The 15,966-nt window shown below is 45.5% G+C and overlaps 1 protein-coding gene and 1 non-coding gene across 12 annotated transcripts in view; both read left to right on the top strand.

Annotated features, from left to right (window-relative positions):
• PKHD1 (PKHD1 ciliary IPT domain containing fibrocystin/polyductin) overlaps positions 1–15,966 on the top strand; it is a 240,212-nt gene that overhangs the window by 42,798 nt on the left and 181,448 nt on the right. For 10 of the 11 annotated variants that reach the window (XM_042832731.1, XM_042832730.1, XM_042832732.1 and 7 more), the window contains 4 exons: positions 614–2,224; positions 2,405–2,548; positions 8,507–8,720; positions 13,964–14,114. In XM_042832731.1, coding sequence (XP_042688665.1) covers positions 614–2,224; positions 2,405–2,548; positions 8,507–8,720; positions 13,964–14,114 — 2,120 coding nt within the window. The remainder of the gene's footprint in view (positions 1–613; positions 2,225–2,404; positions 2,549–8,506; positions 8,721–13,963; positions 14,115–15,966) is intronic. The other variant, XM_042832736.1, reaches the window with a different exon arrangement.
• Positions 7,861–7,932, top strand: TRNAW-CCA. The gene has a single exon. It is a non-coding gene; the product is annotated as a tRNA-Trp (tRNA).

The raw sequence follows: 15,966 nt of genomic DNA, 5'->3' as shown, positions 1-15,966 counted from the left end.
AAGTAAACACAAAAATTTCACTCGAGATCTCGAAGCACAGATTTTGGGTTATCCTATTTTGTCGTTTGCCTGCGGGGTGGAGGAGAGTTGAATCCATTTGGTGAATATTACATGGACCCTTTGGAGCCCGTGTGGAGAAGACAGAAATTTCTGTGAGGTGACTTCAGGTCCTCCCCAGATTCCATTCCCAGCCTTTAAAGAAAAGAGATTAGTTTGAGCTTAGAGGGCAAGGGCTGTTACTTCTGAAGAGTTAACTGTGTTAAGAAAAAAAGTATTGCACCCTTCTTTTCATTTTTAGGGGGTATTGGAAGGTAACCACTGATTAACTCTTGGCTGCAGTTTTGTGAAGGGCTTAAGCAGGCAGGGCACTGAGAGGCTAACTAAATGGAGATGGAGAGATGTTTCAGCTGGCTTTGTGAGGCTGCTATGGGCTTAGAAGTGTGGAATTAACTTGGGAATGCTGAAGGTTTTGCATCTTTCTCATCACTTCCTAAAAAATCCGGATTGCTACTTGAGTGCTGTTCTTATCCTCAGCACACAGACAGTTCACAAACAGTCATTCATTCCCTTCTTGCACACAATATTCTTTGTTTTTTGTTTTTTCTCTCCTAAGGTGGAACGCTGCTCACAATCTCAGGATTGGGCTTTAGCCAAAATCGGTCCCTGGTTTCCGTTTCAGTAAATGAACAAACCTGTCTGGTTACCCGCTTGGCAGAAGAGACCATTTGGTGTCTGACCCCGCCAGCTGCTAATTTCTCTAATGAAGTTTCTCAAGATGTCCCTGTCAGAGTAAATATACTCATTAGCAATAGCTCATTTCAAAATGTTCCTGTTGCAAAAAGCATCACCTTTAATTACCAAAGAGCTCTGACACCTCTGGTTACCACAGTTGAACTGGAAATTTTGGAGAGTAGCCTGTTCTTGAGCATCCAGGGGGTAAACATCACTGGATCTGTGGCTAAGCTGGGAGACAGCGAGTGTGAGCTTGAGCTGCAACGTGGCAATGAGTCTGCAATGTTTTATGAATGCTCTTTACCACTGAGCAACCTGGAACCTGGGATTTACCCTATCCAGGTTATCCAGAGACAGCTTGGATATTCTCATGTGACAGCAAGGCTGCAGACCATCACAGTAACTCCACGGATAACCTCCATATTCCCATCAGATGGGTCTGTTTGTGGTGGGATGTTACTTACTATATCAGGGATTGCTTTAAGATCCAGAACAGATCCGGGACAGGTCAGCCTGGATGGTAATTATTCCTGTGAGCTCCAGAGCTCTGACAACAATACCATTAAGTGCGTGGTCCTTTCAGGGAGACACCTTTTGCCTTACCAGTGGTGGGCTGAAGTGTCTTGGGCTCTTAATGTCACAGTGACTGTCAATGGAATCAGCAGTGTCTGCCTTGGGGATTGTACACTCCACCTTCACGAGCAGTCAACTCCCCTTGTAGATGCAGTGACCTGGGAGACCAGTGGGATGTACACCAATGTGACCATCAAAGGGCAGAGATTGGCGTGGCCAGGTGACAGCCCTGTGGTGCACGTGAATGACCAGGCTGTCTGCAAGGTTACTTTCTGGAATGAGACCAGCATCAGGTGCCAGATGGACTGCATTGCCCCAGGGGAGCATAACATCTCTGTATCCAACAGAAGAAGTGGGCAAGCTTGCTTCAGAAATACATCCAGTGTTCTCACCATCACGCCTCAAGTCCACCAGTTTTACCCCCAAAACTTCAGTACCAATGGTGGAGGCCTGCTCACTTTTGCAGGTGCAGCACTGAAAGGAAAGAGCAGGACATCTGTTCTCATTGGTCAGCAACCATGCCTCATCCTCAGTGTCACCTGTATAGCGATCCAGTGCACGGTGCCCCCCGGCAATGGCTCTAGGGCACTGAGGCTGACAGTAGATGGCATCTCCTATGATATTGGAGAAATTAGTTACAATGAGGAGTCTACGCCAGCTTTCCTTTCATTTGTTGTGACTGGCCTCCTATTAACAATAAATATATCACAGGTCATGGAGATGGACGCCATCCATGTATTTGTTGGAGATTCTGCTTGTAGGGGTGTCACCATCACTCACTTGGAGCTGCAGTGCTCTCCTCCTCTGCTCCCTGCTGGTGAATACCCTGTGGTGGGTCTGCATGTCCCCAAAGGCTGGGCTTCCTCCAACCTGACCTTCATCTCTCAGCTGATGGTGACAGCTGTGCGTTGCAACTGGGGTGAGTCACAAATGGTTCTTCCTCTAAGAGGTGCTGTGTGATGGATTATTGGTGGTGATGGATGTGATTATTTTTACTTTTTTTTGCATGACAGCAAAAGTTTTTAGTTGATAGAACTGTTCCTGTTGATTGCTAGCTACTGGGCTATGTCTTACATCTCATTTTCTGTTCTTCTCCAAGGTGGCTTGAATGGAGGAGTGGTTCACCTGCATGGAACTGGATTTTCCCCAGGGCAGACTTTGGTCACCATCTGTGGCAGCCCCTGTGAAATGTTGGGCAATGCAACAACAACGAGCCTTAGCTGCCTTGCACCACGCTTACAAGGTCAGCTAAGATACAAAATCTGGCTTTGTGTTAAAAATACCCCTAAAACCATATATTGACCCAAAAGGGAATGTGGTTGCAGTGTACGTTGTCCTGTGGGAAAAGAAAGTAGAATCACCTCTGGAGAGAAGTGAGGAACCAACATAAGCTTCTGTTTTTTGAGTTTGTTCTAAAGTCTGTTGGTGTTAGGGATGTTTTTGCATCTGTGGCCATGGGCTTTGGATCCATTTGTGGCCTGAGCTGCCACACATGCTTCATGGCTGTGTGTGAGGTGTGAAGTGACAGCAGTTCTTTATGGCCCAGAACCAAAAGGGTTGGAACTTGATGATCCTTGAGGTCCCTTCCAACCCAAGCCGCTCTATGATTCAAGCTACCTTAAATGTCTTTTCTGTGGCTTTTGGCTGTATGACTGGACAGCTTCAGTGGGATATGAGTTTGGTGGAACAAGGTGAATGTCTGGAAGTGTGAATGATACACTGTGGCCAATTCATACCTTTGGAAAGCCGGAGTTGAGGATTTGAATTCCTTGAGAGCAATATGAGATCATCCTTCAGGTAGAGCATCCTATTTAACAGGAGAGAGGCAGCACAGTAGGGAATGCTGCCAGTTCTGTCTCTCTCAAAGAGAAATAACTGCCTCAGTTTTGGAGAAAACTCTTCCAAACGGGCACGTGCTTGAACAAGACGTATTTCCTCGCTCTGGCAGCACGTTACTAAGCTCCTAATGCTGGCAAGAGGCAGTATTTAAGATTTTTAAATCCCATCATGATATATAAACTCTGATTTTTGAGTGGTGCTATCTGGAGGCTGGAGTTGGACTCAACGATCCTCATGGGTCCTTTCTAACTTGGGATATTCTATGATCCTGTGCTTCTATGTATTCAATTCCCTAAGCACTATGTATAGAGTGACTACCTTGGTGCTGCAGCATTGCAGTAGTGGTGGAACAGATCTTAGCAGCTCCATAGATTTGATGCTGGGAGGAAAATCTGGAGATCTACAGAAATCCTTGTGATTCTGTGGCTGTCCAAATGACCAGAGATCTCATCTGGGGACCTGAAAGAAAAGTGGCTTTGAAGGTTTCCATGAGGTTAGATTGCCAAGGTTCTCCTCAAAGGCGTGAAGACTCCATCCTTGGGAACAGTCAGAAGTTGACTTGATCAGCTGCTGAGAAACTGATGTAAACAACGTGAAATTCAGCATTGCTGTGGGCAGGGGTTGGGGTGAGAGGTGTCCTGAAGTCCCTTTTATAGAATCACTGAATTGTTAAGGTTGGAAAAGACCACTAAGATAATCTAGTCCAACTGTCAACGCATCACCACTGTGTCACCCTCAGTTATTATGAAATCCAGAAGTTTCTCTTGTCTTTCAGAATTGTTTATTTTGCTGATCCATGGGGAATACCATTATATATTAAAAAAGAAAGAAAAAAAAAGAAAAAGATGTTAAGGTGTGGAGAATGCCAAACCAAAGCTCAGGCAATCAACAGGGATCCATGTATAGTCCATAAGCTGGAGTGCAAACAGCATGAAAAAAAAAACAAAGCTGAACAATATATATAAAAAAAAACAACAGCATATAAAACAAGGCATTTTAGTCATTGCAGGAAGAACAGCAGAACCAAAATATAGTCAAACTGATCCTAACTGTAAAAGCATTAATAACTGTGTTCAAAATTCACTGGGGGATGAGGCGGCAGAGGGGAGAGCCTGGGGAAATCCATCTTACAGGCAGCTCTGCAGTTCTTTTTCCCAACACGAGATGTCAGCAAGTGAATGCTGATTGCTGCCCACTTGCTGGCTGAGGTTTTTGAATGAGAAGATGCAAAAGGAGTGATACCTCCCCAAGCAAAGGGACACATGTTTAGGTCCGCTTAGAAGTCACCCCCCCTCTGTTACCTGCTGTGGTTTTTGCACTTTACTCATCTCAGCAGCTGAGTTACCAAATTATTTTCTGTAATGTGTGTCGATGCATTTACAGGTTTTTTTCTCCCAGTTAAAAAAAGTCCTTTGTGGGTTCACTAGGCTATTTGCAGTCACTGAGAGATGTATGTAGGCTGTGTGCATGTGGCTGCACATTTATGTATAACAGTAGTGTTGCTTTCCAGGCTATCTTCCCCCTAATATTTTGTGTCTTACATCCTCCACAATTTAGGGTATTACGTGCAGTCTCATCACATTCTTTACCTGCTGCCATGTGCATGCAGGAGTTTGCCACTTGCAGCTCTCACATCCTTTCTTTTGTAGCTTCCTCCATGTGAAAGAGGTGGCAAAGGGATTCTATGGATGTGAGCTATGAAGAGGAGCACAGGGAGTGGTCCTGGGCTTATAAGGTCCCTTCAGTGCAGAGGCTGCTGCAGCCAGGTGTGAAGCTCAGTTGCCATTTCCCAGCTCTTCACTTAGCCCAGGGGATGCTAAATGAGAACTCGAGCTGTGTTTCTCCTGTTGGAACACATCATGAAGTGGAAATGCCTTCCCTGCATAGCTTGGGGATGTCAGGGAAGCTCTCTTCCCTTGTTAGTGGTGGGGCATGTTGTGTTCAACCTGTCCACGATGAGATATGTTCATGTGGGAGTCCTTAGCTGGTCCCTCTAGCTTTCTTATATGGTCAAACCCTCTGCAGATGGGCAATGGGACTTTTTTTTCCCATTAAACAGATGTTTTTCTAAGGTGTGAGGAACCACTGGTCATCCATGAATCTGTCTCATGGGGTCTTCCCTTAAGAAAAGGGCTTGCAGAGAGTTTTGGGGTTGACCATTGGTGTAACCTGGGCACAGGAAGTACTTCAATGTGTTTCCTTCAGAGCACAAGAAATAAGAATGCAAGCCCAGGCTTTTTTATGTAGGATCCTTGTGAGCAAATCTCTGACCTGCCATTAGTCATGTCACATTGGTAGAAGTGGATGCTTAGAGAAGATGGTTTAGATTAAAAACTAGGAATGAATGAAATCAGGCTGGTTTAAAAGAAAGAGAGACATGGCTTATTGGAGCTCCTTGTTTGGAGCAGAAGGAATGAGGGGAAGTAGCTTTGGATGCAGCAATGAAGTGTACCAAGGGGATCCATTGAGTAGGACCACAGGGAATATAATGAGGGAAATGGGGAGATTTGCACATATAGGTGCAGAGGACCCGAAGAGGAAGTGCTGTAGCAATTGAAATGTGAGTAGAGGCAAGGGTCTCTCACGTTTATTGAAGATATCAAACCAAAGCGTCCAAAAGGTGCCTTCTGCCCTTCAAATCTGGAAATGAAATTAAGAAGGGGGGGCAGGGGGTGGGGGAAGCATATTGATTACATGGCAAGAGTGTTCTGACAGTGAGATCTATCAGGCAGTGGAATAGATGCTTGCCAAGTCACCTCTTGGGACTTCTGAAACCCGGCTGTGCAAAATGAATGTCTCGTAGGGAGCAATTCTTCATAGGGAGAGGCTGGACTTGATGACCTTAGAAGGTCTCTCTTTTTCCTCTCCCTTTCCTTTTGCCTTTATTTTCAATTTTTATTTCTTTCATTCGTAACCTGCTTTTTCTCTCTGCTGAGTGGAAGTTAACGTTGCGCTCTGCTGCCAGCTATGAGAGCGGTGCATAGATGTGTGGTTTGGCACCGGGACTCTTTGGGCAGTTGTTCAATCAATCTGCAGCTGCCCTTGGATCTCCTGTAGGGTTTAGCCTCATCACATGTCCAACAGTTGTTATTAAACAGCGACCCAGAACAAAGCCCTGGTGCTGAACAGCCCAGGATCCTGGCTTAAGCCAGAGCATCCTTCAAAGAGAGGGCTGGGGGCAGCCGGTCCTTAACCCATCCCTGACACACAGAGTTTTGGCTGCCATCATGTCCGACCTCAGAAGAGATGCTCTGATGGGATGAATGCATTAATCTTGGTGATGGGATTGTGTAACATGTGATCAGTGGGTTCTGTATTTACAGGATAGATAAAGCATAAAGAAGCTTTATTCTGGGATTCAGACACTTACGAATTAAGCAGGGAGAGGCATCCCGGAATGAGTAGAGTATGCACTTCCAGGATATGCTAAGTGTGTTACCATCTTGAATTGGTATTTATTTATTTCTCTTGTTGCAGGAGAGAATGGCAGCTTTCTGCCACCAAGGGTTATTTGCATTTAGTGGTCAGAGGAAGACTTCTTCCTAATTGGGAAGGGTAATATGGAAATATCAGAACCTCGTAAATCCTCAAGGAAGGGATGAGAAATGGACACAAGTAGTGGTATCAACATCCAATGGACAGAAGCAGTAGTGTATGGAAATGAAGTCCCTTTCTAGGTTGTTCTAGGTGTGTTTAAGGAGTGTATGTCCTTTATTATTGCTGTTGTTGGTTAGACATCAAATCCAGTTGTATCATCTCCATGACCACATCTGGTTGTGTCACAGCCTTTCCTACCGCTAGTAAGGCAGAATGAGCCTTACCCTCTTACAGAATGGGAAGGAATTCCTTTAATGAATTTGTTTTACTGCAGATAAAAATGTTGCAAAGGCGAGTTAATTGCAGCATTTAGTCCTTCTGATAGTCTGATAGTCATTTGCCAAAACACAGGTGCAGGTAGGACTGTTTGAAAGACACCTGGCAATGGCAGCCAGGCCTTCAAGAAAGCATGAGGCTTCTTTGGGAACTTATAGACTTAGACTTAGCAGTCTTATAGACTGCTCAGGTGTCTCTAGGCATAGTTTCTGGACAATAAAAGTAGCAATATAGGCATAATACCACCACTCCTTTAGGATTCTCTGCCTGTTAGCTCTGTCTCTTGTTCCTGAGATCTTTGAGGAAGGGTTTTTTTTGGTTGCGAGAACTATCAGTGCAAATTTTGTGAAGATGCAGGCAATCTTTTTCTTATTATTCCAAATAATGGTTCATATTTTTGAAGGTTTTTTTGTGGGGTTTTGGTTTTTTTTTTTTCCCCTTCTAGATTTGGCAATAGGAAAACTTAATTTCTGTTCACATCTTTTTCCTTAAATCCATTTCAAAGCAAAGCAGCCGCTCCCATCACACCTCTTAGCATACCCATGGTGCTAAACTGGTCTCCCCATTCACCTAAGTGCCCCAGAAGCCCTCCAGGCCTGTACAGCAGTCACTAAATCTGCATCTGGATTTCAGATCTTTCAATCCCAGAGATGTGGATCCTTGTCATACAAGGGGAGTTACGTTCAGGCACACCACATGAAACAGGGAGCTGCTGGGAAGCAATTCACCCCCAGAAAGATGTACCAAACCGGAGGCTGAGATGCACAAGGGGAAGCAGTGACACCTGTAGCCAACATCTGCTTAACATCAGTGACCCGTGGGCTGCTCTGGGTGATTGTCCCTGACCTCGTGGCGCAATGGTAGCGCGTCTGACTCCAGATCAGAAGGCTGTGTGTTCAAATCACACCGGGGTCAGCACATCCTCCTCTCTGGGGTGCACTGATGGGATGGCTGGCTCAGGGGCAGCTCTTTTGCTCTCCTTCTTGAGATCCCACAGCTTCACCGAAGGGCAGCAAATGTGCCCTGGCAGAGGGTTTTGCCTTGCTGGGCCTGTTTTGGGAAGTATCTGGACAGAGGGTGGTGAGGCACTGGCACAGGTTGCCCAAGGAGGCTGTGGATGCCCCATCCCTGCAGGCATTCAAGGCCAGGCTGGATGTGGCTCTGGGCAGCCTGGGCTGCTGGTTGGCGACCTGCACACAGCAGGGGGTTGGAACTAGGGTGATCATTGTGTTCCTTTTCAACCCAGGCCACTCTAGGATTCTATGATCCCCTCATCCCATTTTTGGAAGGGAGGCAGTGGATGTCCCAGCCTGGTGCCACGCCTGGGCACTGCTTCGCCTGTCCCTGGTACCCCTCTGCAAGGAGAATTGTAGCTGGTCCCAGGTGGGGGTTTTAACAAAAAGTCCCTAGCAGGATTGGGTCTGGGTGGGGTTTAAGCTTTTTTCCAACTTAAGCCATTCCGTGATTCGTTCCCTTCCTGTCTTTGCAGCGTCCTTGGCCTTTCTCTGCAGCCTGACCCACTCTTCTGCCAACTGCCAAGAGGACAGATCCACCATTATTGAATGTGATGTCCAAGTCATGGTGGGCTCCTACCGCCAGCAAGGACCCGGGTCCTACCTGTATCTGTGTGGGCAGAGCCAAGCTCAGCAGCAGCAGGGGGACACCGGCCCTTCCCAGAGCTGCATTGCTGGACTCGTTGCCAGGTTAGTTCTACCCAGAAGGTATTCACCGCCCCTGCCAAACGATGGACTGCAGAAGGAGATAATTCCTAATTCTCGGGTTGACATCAGGATGTGTTTCCTAACTCTTAGGCTGCTGCCAGCAGAGCAATTTAGCCTTGAGACCGCTAGAGAGCTCTGCTGGGTCGTGAAATTCATTCCTTGTGTCTATCAAAGCATTTCTATTCGCCCCCCCTCCCCTCCTCTCCTGTCTTTTTTAAAGGGTTTGAGAAACATCAGAAAATCCATCTCGTAAACAGCCTGCTTTGTTCCTTCTTAGGTTTTAATATTTATCTTCTGATCCAAAGCAACATCTGGTGGATGCCAATGGGGAAAAAGATTAGGCATTATGAAAAGCAGAAGCCTTTGTATTTTTTTTCCCCTCCCCTTCCTCTCTCCAAGCAGTTTCATGAGTAAAAAGTTGCAGAGAAAATTCAGCAGGCTGTGCAACATTTACTCAGCAAGGGGTGGTTGGGTTTTGCAAATCCAAGGCCAAGTTGCCTGGAAGTGTGAATTGTTACCTTTGCCTTTGATAGAGCTGTAGAGACCTATACCTGCAGAGCGTGTACCTCAGGAGTGAAAGGCTCGGAGTAAGGAATAAATAGATGAATTGCACTCTGCAAAAGACACTTAAGCCCTTAAATAGGGAATTAGAATATCATTGCAGTGCTGTGTATGCTTTGTTTCAATGGGGAGTGATCGTTGGTGCAGTCCAGCTACTTCAGTGGCGTTGCAGAGTTTTGATCCTCATGAACAAGATAAGGATCTGGTTCTTATGCCACCAGTAGTGTTACGAGTCATCAAGGGATTTCTGGATGCCCTGTGTTGAGGTGAGAAGAATTGGTGAATACTGAACAAGGACAGCAGTAATACAGTTAAAGCATCTGCCTGTCGGTCTGTCGTTTTTACCCCATCAGCTTTTGAGCTCTGATAAACTCGAGCTGGGTTTCATAAGGATTGGATGTCTTAAGAATTATGGAATTCTTGCCAGTTTAGAGAAAATCTCAGCTGGGCAGGAAGAAATTAGTTTCCTTTTGAGGGAGGGGAAAGTAGAATTCTACCCTAATCTGCACATTGTCAGCAAGCTGCAGGCCAGACAGTGAATATGTACAGCTGGACAGCTGGCGTGTCCAAAGCCTTTGTAGTGCCTTGGTAGTGTCTGATAGCATCCTGGGAGATGGAGAGGATGGGTGTATTAGGGGACACAAGAACAGAGAAACTTAAAGGATAGGAGGGAGCAACTTGAAATTAAGCTGATTGATTTAGCTTCAAAACAAGAAATTTCAGGGGCCTTGCCTTGCCTTGCTGAGCTTTGCTTTCCTTTTGCTATTAGCAGGGTAACTCCAAGGCAGGTAATCATAGAATGGTTTGAGTTGTTAGGGCCCTTTCAAGGCCATCTGTCCCACTCCCTGCACTGAGCAGGGACACCCACAACTCCATCAGTCCTCACAGCCCATCCAGCCTGACCTTGGCTGTCTGCAGGGATGGGGCACCACTGCTTCTCAGGGCAACCTGTGCTGGTGCTTAATTACTCTCATTATAACAACCTTCTTCCTTGTATCCAGTTTAAATCTCCCCTCTTTTAGTTTGAAGCCATTTCTCCTTGTCCCATCACAACTGCTATGAGGGCACAGTGCTGGCTCATGTCCACCACCAGTACTCCCTGGTCCTTGCTGTCCGGGCTGTGCTCATTCCTTACATCCCCCAGCTTGTACTGACAGCAGGTGTTGCCCTGACCCAGTTTCAAACCTTGCACTTGGATTTGCTGAACCTCATGAGGTTCACCTGTGCCCATTTCTCAGCCTGTCTAGGTTGCTCTGGATGGCATCCTGTCCCTTGGGTGTGTCAACTGCACCCCACAGCTTGGTGTCATCCACAGGCTGCTGAGGGTGCACTCGACCCCATGCTGATATCAGTGACGATGTTAGAGAGCACCAGTCCCGGTATTGACTCCTCACTCCTCACTGATTTCCATCCAGAGATTGAGCCATTGGCCACCACTCTTTGGATACAATCTCACAACCAGATCTTCATCCATCAAACAGTCTACCCATCAAATCCATATCTTTCCAATTTGGAGAGAAGGATGTTGTGGGGTACCATGTCAGAGGCCTTACTGGAGTTGAGATAGATAACATCAGTGGCTCTTGCCTTGTCCACTGATGCAGTTATGCCGTCGTAGAAGGGCACCAGGTAACTCAGACTTGAGAGTGATGAGGCAGCCCATGATTACTGCTTTCACTTACTGCTTTCAGAATTATGCTCAGCTCTTTACTGATTACAAATCTGCATTGGGGGAATTATTATGATGGTTCTTCTCTTTGCTCATTTTCCTGGTTTGGATTTCTCCAGTTCTGCTGCTTCATCCTGGTGTCAGTGGAGTGAAGGGGGTGGGAGGTCTGAACCTGAGTTTGTCATGTGATGGAAAGTCACACAGTTCATTTTATGACTGCTTCATTATTTTTCTTATCAACGTTTTTGCCCTTTTTAATTGTCTACGTCCCAGAAAGAGTTTAACATCTCTTCAGTTTCTAGATCAAATCAATCATCCTTTTACCTACTGTTTTTGCTTTCTTCAAACTTAAACCTTTTTAAGTTGTCACTAAATTTCCCTCCTACTGTGTTCACACTCATACTTTGTGTAGAATTTCAAGTATGGGCTCAAAAGGAATTTCCCAGCACATCGATGTGTTTTTCTGGTGAGTCCATTTCTAAAGTGGGTTTTGCTCACTGTGGGAGAGGACAGAGAAGGAGGGCTGATGAGGATGAGTCGTTCTGGGGAATTCCTGAAATAATGCATGCTGGTTGCTCTAACTAATAATTGTAAGTGAAAATAATAATAAAAAACCAAATGAATGAGTTCTGCAGAAAGGTTCAGCAGTTCAGACATTCATCCGGGATGGGAACTAAGGCATAGAAAGCATGGCTGACTTAACTACACATTCAGTCTTTCCTGTTCTTTCTTAATAGTTTTAGGTGTTTTGAACAAAGCTTCTTCTAGTGTAGTCTGTACTTTATGCCCACCTAGTGGCAAATGCATATTCCTTAGGAAAAGAAAAGGGCAACTGTCTGTTAACATCGCTGCTGGGTGAATGGCTCCCTTGATTCTCTGTCACAAATTGCACCTTCTTGTAAAACCTTGCCGTTCCTTAACATCGTCCTGCATCACAGATACGGGTGCACTTCTTCAAGGACAGCAAGGAGTTGGCTCTTTGCCTACAAGGAGGCTGTGGATGCCCCATCCCTGCAGGCATTCAAGGCCAGGCTGGATGTGGCTCTGGGCAGCCTGGGCTGCTGGTTGGTGACCTGCACACAGCAGGGGGTTGGAACTGGATGAGCATTGTGGGCCTTTTCAACCCAGGCCATTCTATGACTCTGTGATTCTATGATTACCACTTGGAGTTCCTCTCCATTGACTTCAATTAGCGTCAAGTTGCCAACTGAGCTGTGTGAGCCGAAAACATGCCCCTTCTCCCTTTAAAATTGTTGGTTATTTAAAGATGCAGCTTTTTCTTGTAGCATGAAAAAGAAGTACTCTGCAGTCTTGAAAGATAGCCCAGTCCATTGAATTATCGCGCAGGACAAGAGCAGTTCTCAAAGTGTTGCTATCAAAAGCGAGTGTAGTTCCCTACGGCTGGCTTTTGATTATTGATACAGCAGAGGGAAAGGTTCATTTAAATATAGAAATAAAAATTCACTGTTAAAAAGGTTCAGCTACTTGCAGGAAGCTTTTCTTTTCTTTTTTTCTGTCGCTGCTGCGACTCTGGCTGCTTCCTTTAGTGCATTAACCTCCTCCTGCCCTAAAAAAAAGGGGCAACAGAACAAAGGCCCCTACCTGCAGTTAGAGCAGCTCCTTGTTTGCTCAGTGAGCCATCATACCCAGCCCAGCTTTAAAAATTCAGGTTCACCAAATGATCCTGATCACTGTGCTCTCAAGGAAGCTCTGGCTGTTGGGTTGACTTAGGTAGCAGTTTGGCTCATGACTTCGGTGTGTCAGCAAATCCTGTTAGTTGGATCTTTCAGGATGCTGGAAACTCCTGAAAATCCTGACTCTACCAACCTGATCCTCTATTTTGTTGAGTAAAAGTCTTTACGTGGGGTGGTGAGGCACTGGAATAGGTGAGCTGTGGATGTCCCATCCCTGCAGCGCCCAAGGGCAGGCTGGATGGGGCTGTGGGCAGCTTGGGTTGTGGGAGGTGTCCCTTTCCATGAACCGTGGGTTGGCTTTAAGATCTCTTCCAAGCCAAACCATTCTATGATTCTAAATCGGCATTTGAAGCTTCTGCTCTCCTTCCTACGAGTTGCCAGGTGTGTATTTGTGTATTTGATGGGTGACAAGAAGGCACGATGGCAAAGGAAGGAGGGAGGAGTGGCACTGAAGTGTTCCAAAGTCTGCAGAAGTAAATGGGGAAGCCTTCCCCTCACTTTGAGGGATCTTAGATCCTATAGCTCCTCGTAACAAAACACTACCGAAGTCAGCAGCTGTCAGCAGCAAGACCCTGAAAAAATATCTCTTCCCCACCACTTTCTCTATTACTTTCCCCTCCTGTGCAAGGGGAAGCTTTGGAGCAAATGTCTGTTAGTGTAACTGGCACATATATCGAATCTGCTTAGTCTGGGCTGTTAAGTAAGTTTAATTAATTTACTAAGTTAATGTTCCAATGCTAGCAACAAAGCATCATTGCAATCAGCTGGGTAGCAGGAATTGGAACCCCTAAATGAGCTCATTTTTTCACAGTTGGAATTAGGGACCAGTTAGCCAGTTGTGTGGCTTTTCCAATTTCTCCACTTGCCCTAAGGGAGTCGCAAGTTATTCATTCCCTATTGCTAAGTGTGAGTAGGACGGGGAGGGGGGACGTGAGCAAACCCTGCTCCACGTAGGAGTCCATCTTTGATCCCAGCACTGCTGATTCCCTTGCTGTTGTCTGCACTTATCTTCCTTGGTCCTCGAATGGCATTTGCTGCTGTTTGTGATAGTTTGGAGAAGCAGAAAGGCATCACTGAGAGATATTTATGCATGTATTTTATCGTAAGCGTGTGCAGATAAAGGGGGGAAAAACAAATAAACAATAAAAGAATGGAAACAAAATTACAGAAATTTGCAAAGTTTGACAAATGGTGGCCAGGAGTTGCCACAAGCTAATGGCTTGCAATGATTAATAAGAGTAAAAATAATTGCATTTCATTAAGATTGATGACACCCCATTTAACCTCCCTTCTCGTTTCAGCCCTAAAGTGGAAAGAGATGAAGTTCTCATCTATAATAGCTCCTGTAACATTACCATGGAAACTGAGGCAGAGATGGAGTGTGAGGGAGCTAATCAGCCAATTACCGCCAAGATTACTGAGATATGGAAAAACTGGGGCCAGAACACTCAGGTATAATCAAATCTCTTTTACAGACTGATTCAAACAGCTTAAAATTAAATTTGTAATATTGTGTACATTTAAAGGAGGCAAAAATAAAAAAAAAAAAAAAGAAACAATTTAGGCTGAGCAGCAGCAATATATAATATTAAAAGCTTTCCAACTTTGAATAGCAGTTGTAATGCTGTGCAGCTGTATTCATGGTTAACTATGGATAATCGTGCTTTATGAGACATAAATGAGCTTTACCTTATTTTCTGGGCAGTGTGTACTGTTTTTTTTAAAAAAAACAAACTCTCCCTTTTGATGCATCAATGCAAATTCTGTTCTAAAAGTGTTGTTTTCTGTTATTTGATCAGAAATCTTGTCCACGAGACACAGAGTTCCAGCTTTCCTATAGGGACTTAGCGTTCAGCGTTTGTGCAGCTCTGCTTCTATGTGGGTTTTGCTTCTCTTTCATATCCAGAATTGAGACAGGATGGTCTCTCTTGCAGGAAAACAGCCACAGTGTGTTTATCACAAAAACTCTTGACTCTGAGCTAACATCATTGAATGGCTCAATCTCTACAAATATGATTACAAACCCAAACCTTTCACAGCTCTTGGGATGTTGCGGTGTTTTTGGAGGTGCTGAGCTGGAGTTATGGGTTGTGCCTCTTGTGAAAAGGAATTCAGAGCAGCTGGGTATTCCGTGACTGCCCAATGTCCCTCAGTCATCATCCTAAATGAGCAGCTCCTGAGATGTTGGTGGAGTTCTACCGGTACAAGGGAGGAGAGTTTCACTCCTGGCTTATGAGAACAAATGCTGTTTTTTTCTCTGGTAAATCAAATTATTATGCAGCCTTCCTAGTACAGGTGAGACCTGGGAAGCTGAAATTCATTTGCTCAGGATTTATGTTAAAGCTCTCGTGATAATTTTTATCTCTATCCATAATGAGAATTCTGTATCTACCACCCTGCCCCAGAGCAGCAGCAGTGTTCTGTCCAAGTGATTTTGGTGTGTTTCCAGCATCAGATTCTGAAGCTTTTAATAAGCTGAGAATCTCTGAATATTTGCCCTGTAAATCTATTTTACATGTATATTGCTCTTGTAGTCAAGCATCCTAAAATATCATTGCTGGATAGCGATAGGACAAGGGGGAATGGTTTTAAACTGAGACAGGGGAGGTTTAGGTTGGATATGAGGAGGAAGTTTTTCCCCCAGAGGGTGGTGAGGCACTGGCACAGGTTGCCCAAGGAGGCTGTGGATGCCCCATCCCTGCAGGCATTCAAGGCCAGGCTGGATGTGGCTCTGGGCAGCCTGGGCTGCTGGTTGGTGACCTGCACACAGCAGGGGGTTGGAACTGGATGAGCACTGTGGGCCTTTGCAACCCAGGCCATGCTGTGATTTCTTTATTCTGCTTTACAAAAAGAAGGAAAAAAATAATTTTTAAGTCTCCCCTTGGCCCAGGAAAGACCATCATAGGCAGCCTTTTCCCTCCTAGCGTTGCCAGCCTTTACAGTGCCCTGACCTTCCCATGTTCTGCAGGATGACTCCTCTCCCATGTGCTTGTTGGCTAGCTCTGCTACTCACAACACACACAGCGATGGGAAAGGCCAAGCAAAAACAATTCTAGTCAGGAAATGCAAGAGGTCAGCACAAGGATGCTTAGGCCAGTGTCAGGTCAGACAACAACTTTCCTTTAGGTATGCAAAAGATGTCTCTACTACTGCAGAGCATAGGCCACAGCATAGTGGAGCCACAGCATAGAGGAGCTGTCACCCACTGCTTTGGGTAGTCCCTTAGTCTCAGCAATGAGATGGTGACAGTCTGTCTTTTTGGCTCAGGTGGCAACCAGAATAGGAAGGAGTGGTGAGGTTTGTC

Source organism: Centrocercus urophasianus, unplaced genomic scaffold, assembly GCF_019232065.1.
Source record: "Centrocercus urophasianus isolate 14NV4802_14NV808 unplaced genomic scaffold, USGS_Curo_1.0 seq_39, whole genome shotgun sequence".
Classification (NCBI taxonomy): Eukaryota; Metazoa; Chordata; class Aves; order Galliformes; family Phasianidae; genus Centrocercus; species Centrocercus urophasianus.
Note: the sequence above shows the minus strand (reverse complement) of the source record. Positions and strands in the feature narration are given on the sequence as shown.